Source organism: Phodopus roborovskii, unplaced genomic scaffold (assembly GCF_943737965.1).
Source record: "Phodopus roborovskii unplaced genomic scaffold, PHOROB, whole genome shotgun sequence".
In the NCBI taxonomy this organism is placed as follows: domain Eukaryota; kingdom Metazoa; phylum Chordata; class Mammalia; order Rodentia; family Cricetidae; genus Phodopus; species Phodopus roborovskii.
The window spans coordinates 3,485,970-3,502,794 of record NW_026126645.1 but is presented as its reverse complement, the minus strand read 5'-3'; the positions used below and the strand labels follow the sequence as shown (position 1 = coordinate 3,502,794).

Below are 16,825 nucleotides of genomic sequence, written 5' to 3'. Positions count from 1 at the left end.
CCACAACTAGTAGATACACTCATCAAGGCAATCTCAAATGATCTCTAACAACCGACAGGGCAAGCTCAGGCTTTCAGGGCCTCTTAGATTGCCTATACATCGAGATAGTAGAGGGTAAAAACCCCACTAGCAAGAACCCCAATGTCCTTTGTCCATTAAGGACAGCAATGTGGAGAGGCAAAGTTCTTTGTGTGACATCTCCAGGTGGGGACACTGAGACCCAAGTCCACTAATACCACACTTGAAAGCTTGTGTTCTCAAGCTCGTGAGAGAGAAAAGACCCATTCCATCTGGCCTGGCCCTGTGTTCTGGAACAGCGAGGGAGAGCAAGAGACAGGAGGCAGAAGTCTGGGATCAGATGCCTGTTGTCTCCAGGTCTCTCAGGGCCTTTCTTTTGCCCAACTCAGCAGATATTCTCCCTCCCTCGTCTTTTTCCAGACCCATGCAGGGATTCTTACCAGGGATGTGGGCATTAGCGGTAGGTGCTGTAATGGAGACCAGGACTGAAGCTTCCAGAGGCCCAGAGCTGCTTAGAACTCTGCACACATACTCTCCCGAGTCAGCAGGGGACACCTGGTGCAGCCTTAGCCTTGAGCCATAGGCCTGGTCAGGGGTGGGCCAAAGACAGAGGAGCAGGGATAAGATGTCAACCAAGAGGCCTGGAAGGCTGGCAGCCAGGCACCCCTACAGGGTCTCATGCTTCCTTCCTGGGCAGAGCAAACCAGGACTCCCAGCCAGTATTTCTCTCATTTCTTTTCCATTTTATACCTGATGACGAGCAGGGAGGCTGCCCCCTCGCTTGTGCCAAGTGACCTGGGCATGGGCGTGCCCAGGGACCACACAGTTCAGATCCACGGTCTGCCCTTCAGCCACATTTGAAGACGAGGACTCGATTCTGATGGGTGTAGCACCGGCTGGGCCTGAAGATAGAGGAGAGCAGGTTGGCCTGGGTTAGATTCTCAGATGGGGTTTAGGATCCACAGAACAGAAAACCCATAGCTCAGGGTAGTCTCAACTGCCCCTGGCAAGCACCAACAGGGTGCCAGGCACTGCTCTAAGGGCCCACATCCTTGACCAGCTCACTTAACCCTCACAATTCCATACCCTGGGGTGATGGAAACATCCTTTTATGTGGACTTTAATTTTTATTTACAGATGCTCAGTATAAAATGAGTGTGTGTGTGTGTGTGTGTAGTAGCCAGAGATCAACCTTAGGTTCTATTTCTCAGAGCCATCAATTTTGATTTTATTCATTTATTTATTTGTTTTGGAGGTAGGGTTTTACTTTGCAGCCCAGTCTGGCCTCTAACTCATAGAGATCTGCTTGTTTCTTGCCTCTTGAGGACAAATCTTGTCCTTTCATTTTTTGGTTTCCCAAGACAAGGTTTCTCTATATAAGAGTCCTGGCTGTCCTGGAACTTGCTCTATAGACCAGGTTGGCCTCAAACTCACAGAGATCCTCCTGCCTCTGCCTCCTGAGTGCTGGGATTAAAAGTGTGTGCCACCACTGTCCGGCCACATCCAGTTTTTCTATGTGAGCTCTAGTGTGAATGGGGCAAGCACTTTACTGGTTGCACTCTCTCCAGTCTACAAGCCACATTACTTTCTGCTTTGTCTTCTGCAGAGCTTGGACTGAACCCAGGGTCTTTTGCATGCTAGGCAAGAACCTGAGCACTGAGCCCCAGCCCCAGCCCTCTTTTTACTTTGGTTTTGAGATAGAGTCTCACTAAGGTGTATAGGCTGCCCTTGGACTTTTGGTTTCTCTTGTCCTTACTTCACAAATAGCTGATATTATAGGCCTTTGCCATCAGGCCTGGCTTTACCCCACAAGGCTAGTGAGAGCTTTTTAGACAGTTTAGCCTTATGAGAGACAGCAGTGATCTGTATTGCCATTTCACTGTCAAGGAGGCTGAGGCTAAAAAGTGTAGCTTATTCAGTCCTGGAGTAACACAGCAGTATTTGAACACAGACACTCTTTGTGAACCCTTGCCTTCACCTGCATCCAGGTCTGTGGGCTACAACTCAAGGCTCCTGTTCCTAGGGAACTGTGTTTCCCTATCCCTTTCCTGGATCAGGAGTCACACTCACCAGAGGGACTGTTGTTGCTGGGGGAGACCGAGATCATGATGGAGGTCTCCTGGGCATCAATGTTGTTGTTGGCTCGGCACACATACTCGCCCGAGTCAGCCACTGACATCTGGTGTAGCCGCAGACGAGAGCCATGGGCCTGGGACAGGTGGGGATAAGACAGACAGGGCTGGGGGTCAGCAGCCACAGGGTCCCCACTGGCTCCAGCTTCCCTTGACAGGCCTTCTGAGGCTATCTTATTTTTTTTTTTTTTAATGTGTGTGCTTTTGTGAGTGTGTATGTATGTGTATGAATTTGGGTGTGGTTGTGCTGATACACGTGTCTGGACATGTGTGTAGAGGCCAGAGGATGGCCATTTTGTTCCTTTGAGGCAGGGTCTCTCTGTGAACTTGGGGATGTTTTGCCAGCTCAGCTGGTAGCCAGCAAGCCCCAGAGACACCCTGTCTCTGCCAACTTCAATGCTGGGATCACAGGCAGGTACAGGACCATACCTGGCCTCTTATATGAGTGCTGGGACTTGAACTCAGGTCCTCACACAGACCAGAATGGTCTGGGAAACTTACTAAACAGCGGAGGATAACTTTGAACTTCTAACCCTTCTGCTTTCACCTCCTGAGAACACAGCACAACTTCTGGTTTTATGTGGCACTAGGGAGGGGGTGTTCATGCCAGGCAAGCACTCTACCAACTGAGCTACATCCCTAGCTCTGGTGAGGCTGCCTTTTGTCTTCCCACAGTCCAGACTGCTGGAGTACACTGGGCGTGAGAAGGAGCCCGCCATCCTGAGAGATCCTGAGAGATCAAAGGGCCACCCCACTGCCTCAGTTCCTCTTAGTACCTGGTGTCTGGGCGGCAGGCTGCCTCCACGCTTGTACCACGTGATAGTGGCCTGGGGCTGCCCAGCCACCACACAGTTCAGATCCAAGGTTTGCCCTTCCACCACTAAGGGAGATGAAGTCTCAATCCTCATTGGTGGGGAGACACTGGGCACTGGGAACAGAGCAGGGGAGGGGAGAGAATGCAATTAGACAATAGAGACAATACTGGGGACCTCTGTCTCCCCAACACTCACTTTCCCAGCCCCTTGTTCACCACATTCTCACCATGGGATGGACCTCTGCTCTCAATGTTGACAATGAGTGAGGTCTCCTGGGAGCCAACACCATTACTGACATGACACACATATTCTCCGGAGTCCGCTGGGGTCACTTGAGGGATCCGGAGGCGGGAGCCCACGATCTGAAGGACAGATGGCAGTGGGTTGAGGTAGAACCTGAGTATCATAGTCCCTGCAGGCATCAGATCCTGGAAGCCCCCCCCCCCCCGACCTTGTGTGGAGACCCGGCAGCAGCCTCCGTGCCCTCCTGAGGGTCCTGGTGTGGCACCCTCTGGGTCCTGTGGGAGGAGCCTCTAGTCTTCATGCTGTTCCTATACTTCACCCCTCCAAAGGCCTGCTGGGCCCCCACAGCGGGTCCCACCTGTCACACCCTCCTGTCATTTAGCATGTCAGCTTCAGTGCCAGGCAAAGAGCTTGAACCAGGGCCGGCAGGATCAGTCTATACCCCAGTACCAGTTCAAGTCTACCCAGCAGAGATGATCAGTGTTTGCTAAGTGACTGAATGAGTGCAGGACTAAGGGCTAGAATCCACTCTGGACTGCCTACTAGACTGCTGTCCTATCTACTGACTCTGTACCTGATGCCGGCTGGGTAAGCTGCTTCCACGCTTATACCAGGTGATGGTGTGGGGGGCGTGGCTGGCCACCAGGCAGTTCAGGTCCAGGGTGTGCCCATTGGCCATTGAGGGTGACGAGGACTCGATGCGAACAGGGTGCACCACGGTCTGGGCTGGGATGAGACAGAATGCAAGCTGAGGGTGCAGCTGGGCCCCTCCCAGCCTCCGCTAGTCACTGTACTCTCTAAGATACTCACAGTGGGAGGGGCTGAGGCGCTGCTGGATGGTGACAAGGACAGAAGCTTCGTGGGTGCCTGAGCCACTGACCACACGGCACACATACTCCCCGGAGTCAGCCGGGGTCACCTGGAGCAGTCTCAACCTGGAGCCATGTATCTGAGAGGAGGGGAATAGAGGTGCCGGGTTCGAGACCAGCATGGCGGCCACCCACCAGATTCTACTTCCCTTGCCTGGTTCCCTCCCAGCCCAGTTAGCTAGGGGCTGTTCAGGTTATGACTGATTAAGTCTCCTTGAGCCTGACACCTGACTGCACACAGGGCTTGCAGAGACTCAGTCACGCTTGTTGACAGGAAGTCCGTTTGACAGGTGACCTCAAGAATCAGAGAGGTCAAGCAACTGGCCCAATGCTGCCCAGCAGATGGTGAGTGCATCTGAACTACAATACGCTTGAATTCACAGTCTGTACTCTTTATTCCCCAGCTGCAAGGGCTCTTTGGGCCCTTCCTTTGCTTCCCACTTCCTACCTGATGCCGGGCAGGGAGGCTGCCCCCACGTTTGTGCCAGGAGATCTGGGGGTGAGCCTGCCCAGCAACAAGGCAGTTCAGGTCCAAGCTCTGCCCTTCTGCCACGTGGGAGGGAGATGACTCGATTCGGACTGGAGGGGTGACCCCGAGTGCTAGCAACAGAGGGCCGAGTGTCAGTTTCCAGCAGATGAGAGATGGGTATGAGTGGGGACAGGGAGCCCACTGGACTCATGGAGGCATGGAAGGCAGTGTTGCCTCTGGGTCTTGTCATGGCTGCAATGGATTGTCTTCCATCCCCTCCCAACATGGCTACTCACCAGGCACAGAGCCTGCAGGCTCAATGGTGACCAGGACAGAGCTCTCCAGAGGCACAGGTCCTCCCTCCACCCGACACACATATTCTCCTGAGTCGATAGGAGACACCTGGTGCAGCCGCAGCAGGGAGCCATGGGTCTGACCGAGACAGGGTGGCATCAGGGAAGAATCCCCCCAGGACCCCCAACACAACACCCACAATCTGCAAACTGCATCCCTCTGTGAGCCCCAGGGCTTGCCCATTAGGTCTGGGTCAATCCAGTCTTGTGCTAGGAGTGGAGGATGCTGGGAGAAGCCCTTGAACTGGCATGCATCTTCCTACACTGTGTCAGTGCTAAGCATACTCTCCAATCCCAGTCAAGACCCTCTGCAGTGGTTATCAAATGACTGTAACCCCCCCCCCCAGGGGCACATCAAATAGTGCATCACACAGTCAGTGGGGTCAAAAGGCTGAAAACCCCAGCACACAAGCTGATGAGTTGCAATGATGGTTCAGTTCTTCTGCAAGCTGAGACCCTGAGAGCTGAACTTGGTCCAGAGACAACTCTGAAGACAGGGACTATTTCCTTATAGACCCCAAGCCTACCAGCACGGAGAGGTTGAACAACTTGCCTAAGGTCACAAGCCTGGGTGATAGATGCAGTTCCTACCTAGGGTGGGCTAGCTACAGTAGGACACACCAGGGTGACGGGCCCCGTGCCACCAGTTTTCCCCACCCAGAATTCCCCCTTCTTCTTGGCTCCTTTGCCCTCTATCCTCTACCTGGTGTCGGGCAGGCAGGCTGCCTCCTCGTTTGTGCCACGTGACTTGGGCATGGGCCTGTCCCTGCACCACACAGTTTAGATCCAGGGTCTGCCCCTCAGCCACACGAGAGGAAGAGGGCTCAATGCGAATGCGTGGCGTGCTACCCGGGGCTGGAGGAAAAGTGATAATCAAACAGATTCTCTAAAGCCACCCCAGCCTCCCCTTACCCACCCCCATCTCAGCCCAGCCAAGTGGACTGGCTACTCACGGTAGGCAAAGTTGGCCCCTTGGTTGCTTGTGACTTTGACTGTGATGGCGGCCTCTTGCCCATTGCCTGCTCGGCAAACATATTCTCCAGCATCCACTGGGGAAGCCTGGAAGATGTACAGGTGGGAGCCACGGACCTGGACAGTCATGGGAGCAGTATAAGAGGGTTTCCCAGAGCCCAGCGTGGGGCCCACCCTGACTGCCACGCTGTGACCCCATATAGCTTCCCACCCATGGACCCTCCCACATTCTAGGAGTGAGTACCTGATGGCGGGCAGGCAGGCTGCCCCCACGCTTGTACCATGTGACCTGTGTGTGGGCTTGTCCTGCCACCACACAGTTGAGTTCTAGCGTCTGACCCTCAGCCACTGTGGAGGATGGGGAATCAATTCTGACAGGCAGGACAGGTCCAGGGGCTGTAGGGACAAGGGGGAGGTCATAGATACTTCCCAAGATCCAGGACTGGAATTCCCTCCTGGATCTGGCTCAGCCTTGTAATTTGAGGTCAGACCCCCACTTCAGACACTTGACAGCCCTGGCTTGAAGCCTCAGCTCAGTAAGTATTGGAGGATCCAGGAGGAGGATCTCACAGAAAGTGGAAAGAGAGACAAAGTAAGTAAGTAAGACAGACAGGCAGGCATCAGGTGGGGTGGTGCATGCCTTTAGTCCCAGCACTAGGGAGGGAGAGGCATGCGGATCTCTGTGAGTTCGAGGTCAGCCTAATCTACAGAGTGAGTTCCAGGACAGCCAGGGGCCAGTGCTGTTACACAGGGAAACCCTATCTCAAAAGAAGAAAGAGGAGGAGGAGGAGGAGGAGAAAGAAGACAGGCAGGCAGTAAGGCTAGGGTGGAGAAGGGGAGGCAGGAGCAGGAGTAGAAACCAAGGTAGTGACATGGCCAGGGATAGCATGATGGGAAATCTGGGTCATTCAGACAAAGCAGTCTGCCTAAAGCCAGAGGCTGGGTGGCCTACCATCCCAGGCAGCAGTAGGAGCCATAGATGGTGACATTACTCCCTGGAATACTTCTGCCTCTCACAGCTTTCTGTATCAGTGGGAGCCACTCACCAGGGATGGACTCGGAAGGCTCAATGGTGACCAGAACAGAGGACTCTACGTGCTCAGAGCCAAGGACCACATGGCACACGTACTCGCCCGAGTCAGCAGGGGACACCTGGTGTAGTCTCAGTAGGGGGCCGTGGGTCTGTGTGGATGGGGAGGATTGAGGGTTAAACAGGGCCCAAAGTGTTCCTATCCATCCTCTCTAGCAGGCTGGCCCTGGGGTGGCTGTACCTGGTGCCGGGCAGGAAGGCTGCCTCCACGTTTACGCCATGTCACCTGTGCCTGGCCAGGCACCACACAGTTCAGATCCAAGGTTTGCCCCTCAGCCACATGGGAGGATGAAGACTCAATGCGGATAGGTGGGGTGCTGCCAGTGGCTGGACGCAGAGAGGGTGGTTAGAGGCCTAGCCTTGAACCTTATTGGTACCCTGAACAGAGTCATGAGCATCTCTCTTCCCCCACCTCCAGCTCCAGGGCTCTAGGCTCATCTGCCCTTGTGACCTTGGTTGAGGTGACAAGATGTCTCTCAGGCCAGGCAATAGGATGCACGGTAATGAGCTACTCCCTTTTCAGAACACCTACCATAGTTTCCCAACATGTTTCCTGGGCCCCATGTCACCTAAGCACACCCTGATAGCTTCACAGCTCCCATCGAGCTAAGCACATTCTGACTTGACAGGTGTTGAAACCACACCCATACCCAGCAGGATAACCTACAAATGGCACAGTCTACTCAGAGCGGGAAAACGAGGTTACCAGAGGTCGAAGAACCAAGTCAAGGTTGAAAAAGGGACAGAGTCCAGATCTGAACCCAGGTCAGCCTAACTCCCCGCTCAGAGTGAAAGCCAACACTGTGTTTTGCAGGTAGAGACTTATGGGGCTTGAGGCAAGCTGGGTCAGCCTCCACTCTACCCAAAGACTTCCGGCTTCCGGAGCAGATAGCAGAGAGTAACAGGAAGCCTCTGCATCCTGACGACCCTGAAGAGATCACAGCGTCCTTCCCTGCAGCTGGGAGAGCCTATGGCTCTGGCCCTCTCAGCCTGGCTCGCACCTCACCTGGGGTATAGCTGGGGCCCGAATGAACACCGTGAAGGACAGAAACAACAATGGAAGCCTCCTTGGGGCCCAAGTCACTCTCTACTCGGCACACATATTCTCCAGAGTCTGCTGGAGAGACCCGGGGGAGCCGCAGCCTGGAGCCGTGGGCCTGGTCAAGGTGGAGGCAGAGGTAAGTGAGGATGGGGCTCTGATTACCACTGCCTCTGAGCCCCAGTAGTTCAGTCATCCAACTCACAGGCTCCACTCTGAGCCATTCACACTAGGCTGGGAGCCAGGAGGGAGGAGGAAACTGTCCTGGTCCTAGAGCACAGGAGAGCTCGGCAGCCGGAACACCCAAACCCCCCACACCCTAAGGCTATTCACAGCTAGTGTCTCTGTCCAGTCCCCCAGGCCCAGGCTGGAAAAGCATCCTACCTGGGCGTGGGGAGGCAGGCTTCCCCCTCGCTTGTACCACGTGACCTGGGTATAGCTCAGCCCCATCACTGCACAGTTGAGGTCAAGAGTCTGTCCTTCAGTGACAGACGGCGAGGAGGACTCGATCCTGACTGACCCCGAGCTGGCCCCTGAGGCTGTGAGCACAGTGGGATGAGCATACCTCAAAGGAGGCCTGGCTCACCTTACCCATAATGTTAGCCCCAGAGGAGGCCCCATACCTGAGAGGACGACCACCTGGATGCGGGCCTGAGCGGTGCCTGTGGGGCTGGTGGCCACACAGAGGTAGAAGCCAGCGTCAGCAGGTGTGATGGCTGGGATGAGCAGCGTGGGGATTTCTGTGTTGTCTGACCGGGCCTAGCACATGGAGAGAGTGCTCAGGTACTTGGGAGGGAGTCCGCTAGGGCAGACTTGGAGGGAACAAGTCCTACACCAAGGCCCAGTGGGACTCCAAAGACCATGGAATTGGGAACTATTAGGATAGAGGCACATGGAATTGGGCACCTTGGAATCAGGCAGTAAAGGGGTGAGTGGGGGTCAAGCATGACTGGGGTACGGGATCTAAGCAGTAATCCTGAGGAGGGAGAGAACATGGAGGGACAGGTGGCTGGCTCACCTGTGGCGGCAGGCTGCCTCCCTCCTTCCTCCAGGTGATGCTGGCACTGGGCACTCCTGCTGCCCTGCAGTACAGCCTGACTGTGTGGCCCTCGTGCACCTGGGTCCTCTCGGGGCTCACCTGGACCCTGGGTCCACTGCCTCCTGCAGACAGAACCCTGTGAAGATGCCTCTCTGAGCCTCCCCAGCCCCACCCCCACCTCAAGCCCCGCCCTCTCACCGTGCACCTGAAGCATGGCCCTAGCTACATGCTGCCCGGCACTGCTGAGGGCGCGGCACAGGTACTGGCCCTGATCTGAGGGCTCGATTGCTGGCAGGCGCAGGATGCCACCGTGGATCTGAGCCTTCTGAGGAAGCTGGCCACTAGGTCCTCCTGGTGTGGAGACACTGGTCAGCACACCCCAGGACTGGTCTGACTCTTGTCCTGTCCTCCTCACCCAAAAAAGCCATCATGGCCTCACCTGTCCATTCCAGAGTGGGGGTGGGGTTCCCTGTGGCACTACAGCGGAACTCAGCCAGTTGTCCAGGCTGCACAGTGAGCTGTGGCGGGTGTATGGAGACCACAGGGGCGGTTGAGGTGCCCGAGACTAACAATGGAGAAGCAAGGATGAGATATGATCAGGCTGGGGACTGTTCTCCAGCTCATACCTATAGCTCCTTGCCCGTCTCGGCTTCTGCTCTAGCCCGGCATAGCCAGAGCATTGAAAACTTCATGGGCCTTGTTGCTTCCTTATCTAAGGCCTGCCTATAGCAGTCACCCTTTTTCAGAGGCGGCTTCAATATGCTGCCCAGGCTCCTTGGCTGTACAGTGCTTCGGCCTCAACCTCCAATTGCTGGGATTGCAGGCTCCCATTTGTGCCCTCCCATCCCTCCAATCACTCTCACTGCTGGCACGCATCACCACACACAAGTGCCTTGTTTCTGCTCTCTTGCTAGGGTTTCCTCAATTACACTTCCCCTAGCGTACACTTGAGGAGGCCTGAGACACAGTTTGTCCCTCTCTGTCCCCTGCTTCTTAAGAGCCTAGCGCATGTAGGGGTATCCCTGGGGCCAGACTCGGATCACAACAAGGCATACCTTGAACATGCAGTGTGGCTGTGCCCTGGTCCATGGCGAACATGTTGGAGCCAGTACACACGTAGGTGCCCGCGTCACTTGGCTGCACATTGCGGATGGTCAGGATGCCGTTGAAGTCCATAGCACGAGAGGGCAGCTTCCCGTTGTGTAGGCGGGTCCATACCAGGGTGTAGGCTGGAGACTGCAGGGCAGCGTCAGGGTGAGAGACACGTGTGGCCTCAGGGAGCCCAAGAGACAGACTTCCCCCACGGCTCCCTGTCCACTCACTTTGCTCTTGGCTGTGCAGATGAAGGTGACATCAGCTCCAGGTCGCACACTCTGGCTCCTCTGCTCCTCCACCGTCACTGTGATGGGCTTGCTGGGAGCCTCTGTGAGTGGGAGGTCTCCAGTGAGCTCCACACGCCTGTTCAGTGTCCTGTTTCTGTATCACTTGCTCTTAGGCCTGCTTTCCCGACCTCATCTTATTCTGTTTCCTGACTAGCCTGGAACTCACTATGTAGACCAGGATAGCTTCAAACTCAGAGATCTTCCTGACTGTCCCTCAAGTAAGCTCACTTCACTTTCTCTCTCTCTCTTGGTTTTTCGAGACACGGTTTCTCTGTAGCTTTGGAACCTGTCCTGAAATGAGCTTTGTAGACCAGGCTGGCTTCAAACTCAGGAGATCGCCTGCCTCTGCCTCCTGAGTGCTGGGACTAGAGGCGTGTGCCACCAATGCCCGGGTTGATACCTTTTAAGACAGAATCTCATGTGCCACAAGCTGGCTTCAAACTCCTTATGTAGCTAAGAATGACTTTAAACTCTTGATCCTCCTGCTTCAACCTCTCAAGTGCTGGGATTACAGGTTTGTGCCACCATACCCAGTTTTTATGTAATAATGTATATGTGTGTGGGTGTATGTATGTATGTATGTGAGTATGTATAGTCTATATACATGTGAGTATAGGTGCCTGCAGAGGTCAGAAGAGGGTATTGGATCCAAGCTGCAGTTACAGGTAATTGTAAGCCACCGACAGAGGAAGACCAACATATGCTTTTAACCACTGAGCCATACCTCCAGCCCCATCATCTGGTTTTTGTGTGGTTTGAATGCAAGGCTTTGTGCATGGCTGGAAAGCCCTCTGCCAGCTAAGCCACATCCCCAGCCACCTCCTCTGGACATCCCTTCCGAGTACAGCTGGGATGCCGCTCCACTTCCCTGGACCTCCCTGGACCTCACCACCCATGTCTAACCCATGTGTTCCAGTGGGAGGGCACTGGCCCCCCAGTTCATCACCCCAGGCCACAAATGAGCTCTTAACACTTGACACTTCACTGCAACTGGCTTCTCCATCTGCTTCTGGTTCCCATCTCCCTCAACCTCCCTGCCCATAATTCCCCTCAAGGCCCACAGCCCAAAGCCCAGAAAGCAGAAACTACCAGTCATCAGGTGAATCTCTAGCTTTCCCACCCCCACTCTAACCCTCCCGTACTGCTCTCTGGGCCCTGAAGGATGGGTCCATGCTTCTGCATACCCCAGCCCACCTTTCATTTCAGAGCACTGGATCCTTCCTTCCTCTGTTGTCACATCAATCCCTGCCTCCTGCTTCACAGACCAATGTGTCCTAAAAATGTCCACTTCTGAAAATGTCCCCTTTAGTTCCACGCACTTCAAGATACCGCCCTACTGCTTACTTGACCTCTCTTCAGAGCTAGGGCTTTTTATTTCCTTTTTAAGGGCTCTCTCTCTCTCTCTCTCTCTCTCTCTCTCTCTCTCTCTCTCTCTCTCTCTCTCTCTCTCTCTCTGACAGGGTTTCTCTGTGTAGCCCAGGCTGTCCTAGAACTTGATCTGTAGACCAGGCTGGCCTTGAACTCAGAGATCTGCCTGCCTCTGCCTCCCAAGTGCTGGGATTAAAAGCATGCACTACCTCCACCTGGTGACTTTTTCTTTTTTTCTCGGCAGGGTCTTGCTACATAGTCCAGGTTGATTTCCATCTAGAGCTCCACCTGCCAAAGTCCCCTGAGCATGGGTACTTAAGGTAGGTGCTGCCACCTACTCTGACTTGGCTCTTGCAAGAGTTTCCACATGTTCCTAGTGTCTACTCTGTCACTCTGTCCTGTCAAGAGTTCAACCTTCATGCCATCTCCCTGCCATACTTCCTATAGTAGTGCTGGATGAGCAGCTCTCCCAGAAGCCTTTGCTCCAGCTCTCATCCTGGATTCCCTCCCTTCCTTCCTTCAACACAGACCAGCACAGTAATGCTGGGGTTCCCAATTCCTTCAGCCACATTAAACAACTTGGCAAAAGCCACTTATGGTGGCCATTCACCTGGCCATGTCCTCCCTGTTGGTCACTTCTTCTCTGCCCCTTCCTTTGCTGGAATCCTACACTGCTCCTGCTTTGGGGAATCCAGATAAAGACCCTTGCTTGACTCAGGATTCCTCATTCAGTAAATGACACCCAGGCCCCAGGTGGTATCTTTTCCCTTAAGTCTTAAGGATCATAGTGAGTCCTGCAGATTCTCTCTGCCCCCATCTTCACAGCTATCGTCCTTGTCCAGCGGCTACTGTCCTCTCTAGGCAGATGCTAGCAGAGACAGGGAAGCAGGGGCTCACCAGTGACCAGGAGCTCGGCTCTGCTGTTGCTGGTGTGAAGCAGGTTTCGGCAGGTGCAGATGTAGACACCGGCATCGGAGGGTTGCACGCTAGGGAAGTGAAGCTCGGAGCCTGGTGTGGGGAGATGCTTGTCAGGGTTCAGCTCCACATGCCCCAGTAGGACAGGAGCAGGGCAGACTACTCATGGGACAGAAGAGGCTGTAGGTCTGTGACTACCTTGATGCCGCTGCTGAGCCCCGCTGGGTAAGGGCCGCCCATCTTCACGGGACCAGTAGAAGTAGTGAGGCGGACTGCCGCTGACCTGGCACCTCAGGGAGTGTGAGCCTCCTTGGGGAACCACACTCCGAGAGGGATGGATCTGAACCTCCAGGGAGTCTTTTGCTAATGGGGGCGGGGAAGGAAGCCATTCAGCTAGGAAGACCCCAGCATAAAGCAGTGTCCCTGACACTGGTCTCCCAAAGCCCCAGGTCCCCAACCTCACAACTCTATTCCTCTACTCCCTGGGGTTCATGAGTTCCTCTCCCACCACCCTGGGTCATGGTCCTACTTACTCAGTGGCTGGCACCGGCCTCCTTGCACATTGGGGTTACCCTCGTAGCCTGGGGCACACCTGTTAGGAAGAATGGGAGCCGGTTCTGTAATCCCCAAAGGATCTAGTGTCTAACAGGGAACTTGAGGAGCCAGTTCAGCCAGCTGCAGTGGTATGTGGAGGAAGCTCACAGTTCTAGAAAGACTCTGGGGGAATCACAGAGGTTGCAATACACAGTCTCAGTGAGCTGAGACAGAAGTTGCTAGTGGGCTGGGTAATGGAAGAGGTGAGCCTGCTATTCTCCAGGGAAGCATTCATTCAACAAATATTTATTAGGGAACTAGTGTGCACCAGACACCATGCTCAGAGTGGAGTCACAACAGGAAACATGGCAAGGTCGCTGGTCCGAGGACTAATCAGGCAAACAGCATAGAAACTTCATATAAAGTGAGGATGAGGGAAGGGCACAGGGGTCATGTGGACCCTGGGAGGTCAGAGAGACCACAGAGCATGGTTCCTACACTGCTATGGGCCCCCTGCAGCATTCCACACACAGCTTCCAGAGAACTGGTCACATTTGGAAATATGTATCTTGTAACTGCTTTTCCCTGATTCACCTCTTGTTTTGGGTTGCAGACTCTATAGGGCCAACACAGGGTCTGTTTGCCATTTACCCTCAGCACTACAGCACACTGCACACATACACAGTAGATGCTCAAAAAAAATGTGTTGAGCCCTGCATGGCAACCCACACCTGTAATTTAAGTGGCTGAGGTTTCAGGCCAGCCTGGATTACAGTTGGCAGCCACCTTAGGTTTATACTGAGACTCTGTCTTAAACTTCCCACCCCCTCCAAAAAGTGTTGAATAAAGTGTGTGTGTGTGTGTGTGTGTGTGTGTGTGTGTGTGTGAAAATGTTCTGCAGACAGGGAATAGTACATGACAATCTGAGTACTAAGAATTCAAGACATTTCCAGTGGTGAGACCTATCTGCAATCCCAACAATGGGAACAGTACAGCCTGGACTACATAGTGAGGCCTGTGCCTTATCAATAAAACAAAAAAAAAAAAAACACAAAAAAAAAAAAACAAAAAAAAAACACACACATTCAAGAATCTTATCCTATTTGGAGTGGAGTAGAATGCGCATGCCTGAAGCAGAGTTAAGACAAACCCCACCTCATCCCCAGGGCATCGTGAGTGTGGAACAGGGAGTTTGGGGCAGGGAGGGACATGATCCTGGCTTTCCTGAGCCACATCCTGCAGGACTCTCACCTGGGAGCCTCTCATTTATCCCTTCTCTTCCCACTCCTGTCGGAACTTACTGCTCACAGTACTGGCCAGTGTAGCCGGGTTCACAGGCAGTGCAGCGGTACCCTCCAGCTCCAAGGCTCTCACAGGTGCGGGAAAACCTGGGGCAGGCAGGCAAATGTCAGGCCTCAGGAGCCCACTCCCCGTCTTGCTCCCCCATCCTGCAGCAGGAGTTCGTCCTGGGATCTGAGCCAGATACGCACATGTTCTCTGGGTTGGTCAGGGGGCAGGCACATGGCTGGCAGTCCTCAGGCGTCCCGGCCGTGGCATCTCCGTAGTAGCCAGTTGCACACAGTTCACAGAACTCGCCAGCCGTGTTGTGCTGACATCGCTGTGGGGCACAAGGTTGTCAGACGGCAGCCATGAAGCAAAACTCACCAAGACACCCTGATCCAGAAATCCCAAACCTTGTCTCAAAGAAGAGTCTTGGAGGGGGACTGGAGAGATGGCTCAGCGGTTAAGAACACTGGCTGCTCTTCCAGAGGACCCATAATCACACCTGTTTGTAATCCCAGTTTCAGGGGACCCAAAACCCACGGAAAAACACCAACGCTCATTTAAAAAAATGTCATGGAAGGATATACAGATTTATACTGGTGCCCATCAGCTCAGTACTGCTGAAAAAGGTACCCATGGGGACTCAGATAAACCAAAAAGTCCATCCAAGCCTGGGGATATGTCAGTAACATCAGCATTGGCCAGAAGGTGGGGGATAGCAGGAATTCAGGGTCTCAGAAAAAACTTAGTGTGTGTATATATGTGTGTGTGTGAGAGAGACAGACAGCGAGAGAGAAAGACAGAGTGTGTGTGTGTGAGAGAGAGAGCTGTGACATTAAAGGAAAACAAAGGTATACATTTGGGCAGAGCCTTGAAGATACATGTTTCACTGTAAAAAAAACACATGGAGGGGGACTGGAGAGATGGCTCAGTGGTTAAGAACATTGGCTCCTCTTCTTGAGGACTCAGGTTCAATGCCGAGAACCCACATGGGTCTCATAACCATCTGTAACTCCAACACAAAGGGATCTGATGCCTTTTTCTGGACTCCATGGGCACCAGGCACACACATGGTACACAGACATAGGCAAAACACCTCAAAACATAAAAGCCCAAACAATATACAATCTCATCCAAAGACAGCTACATCTGTGGTGTTAAGACAGTGTGTTCCTTGCTTCACACTGAGTCTGGGTGTTAAGACAGTGTGTTCCTTGCTTCACACTGAGTCTGGGATTCTGTCAATGATCTGTGCCATGGCCATGTACTTGTGTGGACATACAAATACCACTCCAAAGTGTGTGAAAAGGCATTTACCAAATTTTGATCTCCAGCACCAACAAAACAAATAACCCTACCCCCAACCTCTGTAATCTAGTTCTTCTACAATAACATCGGCCACTTGGAAGCAAGCAATAAGGAACCATTGCTTTCTTTACAAAAAAGAATGGCTTTCCATAGCTGTGACTCCCCATCTTCACCTGCTGCATTCATCCTGGTGCTGTCTCCCATGAACTTGCCCCTGGAAGGCATAGCTTAGCAAGACCCCTCCCCATCGCACAGCCCACCCCTGGCCTATCCCTGCTTGCATCTCACCGAGCAGGCTCCAGTCTCCGGGTGACACAGGTCAGAGTGGCCGTTGCATTCACACATCTCACAGTGGCCAAGGTACAGTCCGCTCCCAGTGCGCGTGTAGCCTGAGGCACAGTCCTGGGGGCAGAGGAAAGTTGGCCTCCATTACTCACAAAGTTCCACCCAGAACCAGCAGATCTAACCTTCTGTCCCTTCTGCATCTTCCAGTGTCTAGACCCCACTGGAAAGAGCATACCAGACCAGACCCATCCACAACCTCTCTCAGGAGCCTCCAGCCTGCTGCTCATCTTCACTTTCATGGCTCCAGATGGAGATGGAGCTTGAAATGCCCAGGCAGTGTTAGCTTAGTGAAATGTAATATATCCTGAATGGGGAACATGCCTCATTTCAAGACCTTGGTTCCTGAAAATCCTGATGGGAAAGGTTTCTATGGAAAAACATTACAGCTAAATAGGGACACGAGCTAGGGAGACTCATGGAAGCAGGGCTCCTTGAAGATATTTTTACATTTATGTGTGTGTGTGTGTGTGTGTGTTTGTGTGTGTGTGTGTGTGTGTGTGTGTGTTTGTGTGTGTGTGTGTGTGTGAGCCACAGCACATATGGAGCTCAGGGGATAATTTGTAAAAGTCAGTTCTCTTCTTCCACCATGTGGGTCCTGGGGAATGAAATGAGGTCCAGGCTTTGTTGTAAGTGCCTCTACCACCTAAGCC

General features: G+C 53.5%; 1 protein-coding gene across 1 annotated transcript in view; it reads right to left on the bottom strand.

Moving 5' to 3' along the window:
• Window positions 1-16,825, bottom strand: part of Hspg2 (heparan sulfate proteoglycan 2) — a 98,406-nt gene that overhangs the window by 20,580 nt on the left and 61,001 nt on the right. Inside the window, exons 37-64 of the mRNA XM_051173524.1 lie at window positions 16,119-16,232; window positions 14,729-14,856; window positions 14,540-14,626; window positions 13,238-13,296; window positions 12,903-13,067; window positions 12,687-12,797; window positions 10,362-10,462; window positions 10,095-10,275; window positions 9,479-9,604; window positions 9,238-9,390; window positions 9,019-9,161; window positions 8,624-8,759; window positions 8,385-8,539; window positions 7,968-8,118; window positions 7,143-7,288; window positions 6,918-7,053; window positions 6,116-6,267; window positions 5,853-5,988; window positions 5,603-5,754; window positions 4,843-4,978; window positions 4,526-4,677; window positions 4,019-4,157; window positions 3,783-3,934; window positions 3,192-3,327; window positions 2,927-3,078; window positions 2,089-2,227; window positions 769-920; window positions 459-603 (exon numbers count right to left, since the gene is read on the bottom strand). Coding sequence (XP_051029481.1) covers window positions 459-603; window positions 769-920; window positions 2,089-2,227; window positions 2,927-3,078; window positions 3,192-3,327; window positions 3,783-3,934; window positions 4,019-4,157; window positions 4,526-4,677; window positions 4,843-4,978; window positions 5,603-5,754; window positions 5,853-5,988; window positions 6,116-6,267; window positions 6,918-7,053; window positions 7,143-7,288; window positions 7,968-8,118; window positions 8,385-8,539; window positions 8,624-8,759; window positions 9,019-9,161; window positions 9,238-9,390; window positions 9,479-9,604; window positions 10,095-10,275; window positions 10,362-10,462; window positions 12,687-12,797; window positions 12,903-13,067; window positions 13,238-13,296; window positions 14,540-14,626; window positions 14,729-14,856; window positions 16,119-16,232 — 3,835 coding nt within the window. The remainder of the gene's footprint in view (window positions 1-458; window positions 604-768; window positions 921-2,088; window positions 2,228-2,926; window positions 3,079-3,191; window positions 3,328-3,782; window positions 3,935-4,018; window positions 4,158-4,525; window positions 4,678-4,842; window positions 4,979-5,602; window positions 5,755-5,852; window positions 5,989-6,115; window positions 6,268-6,917; window positions 7,054-7,142; window positions 7,289-7,967; window positions 8,119-8,384; window positions 8,540-8,623; window positions 8,760-9,018; window positions 9,162-9,237; window positions 9,391-9,478; window positions 9,605-10,094; window positions 10,276-10,361; window positions 10,463-12,686; window positions 12,798-12,902; window positions 13,068-13,237; window positions 13,297-14,539; window positions 14,627-14,728; window positions 14,857-16,118; window positions 16,233-16,825) is intronic.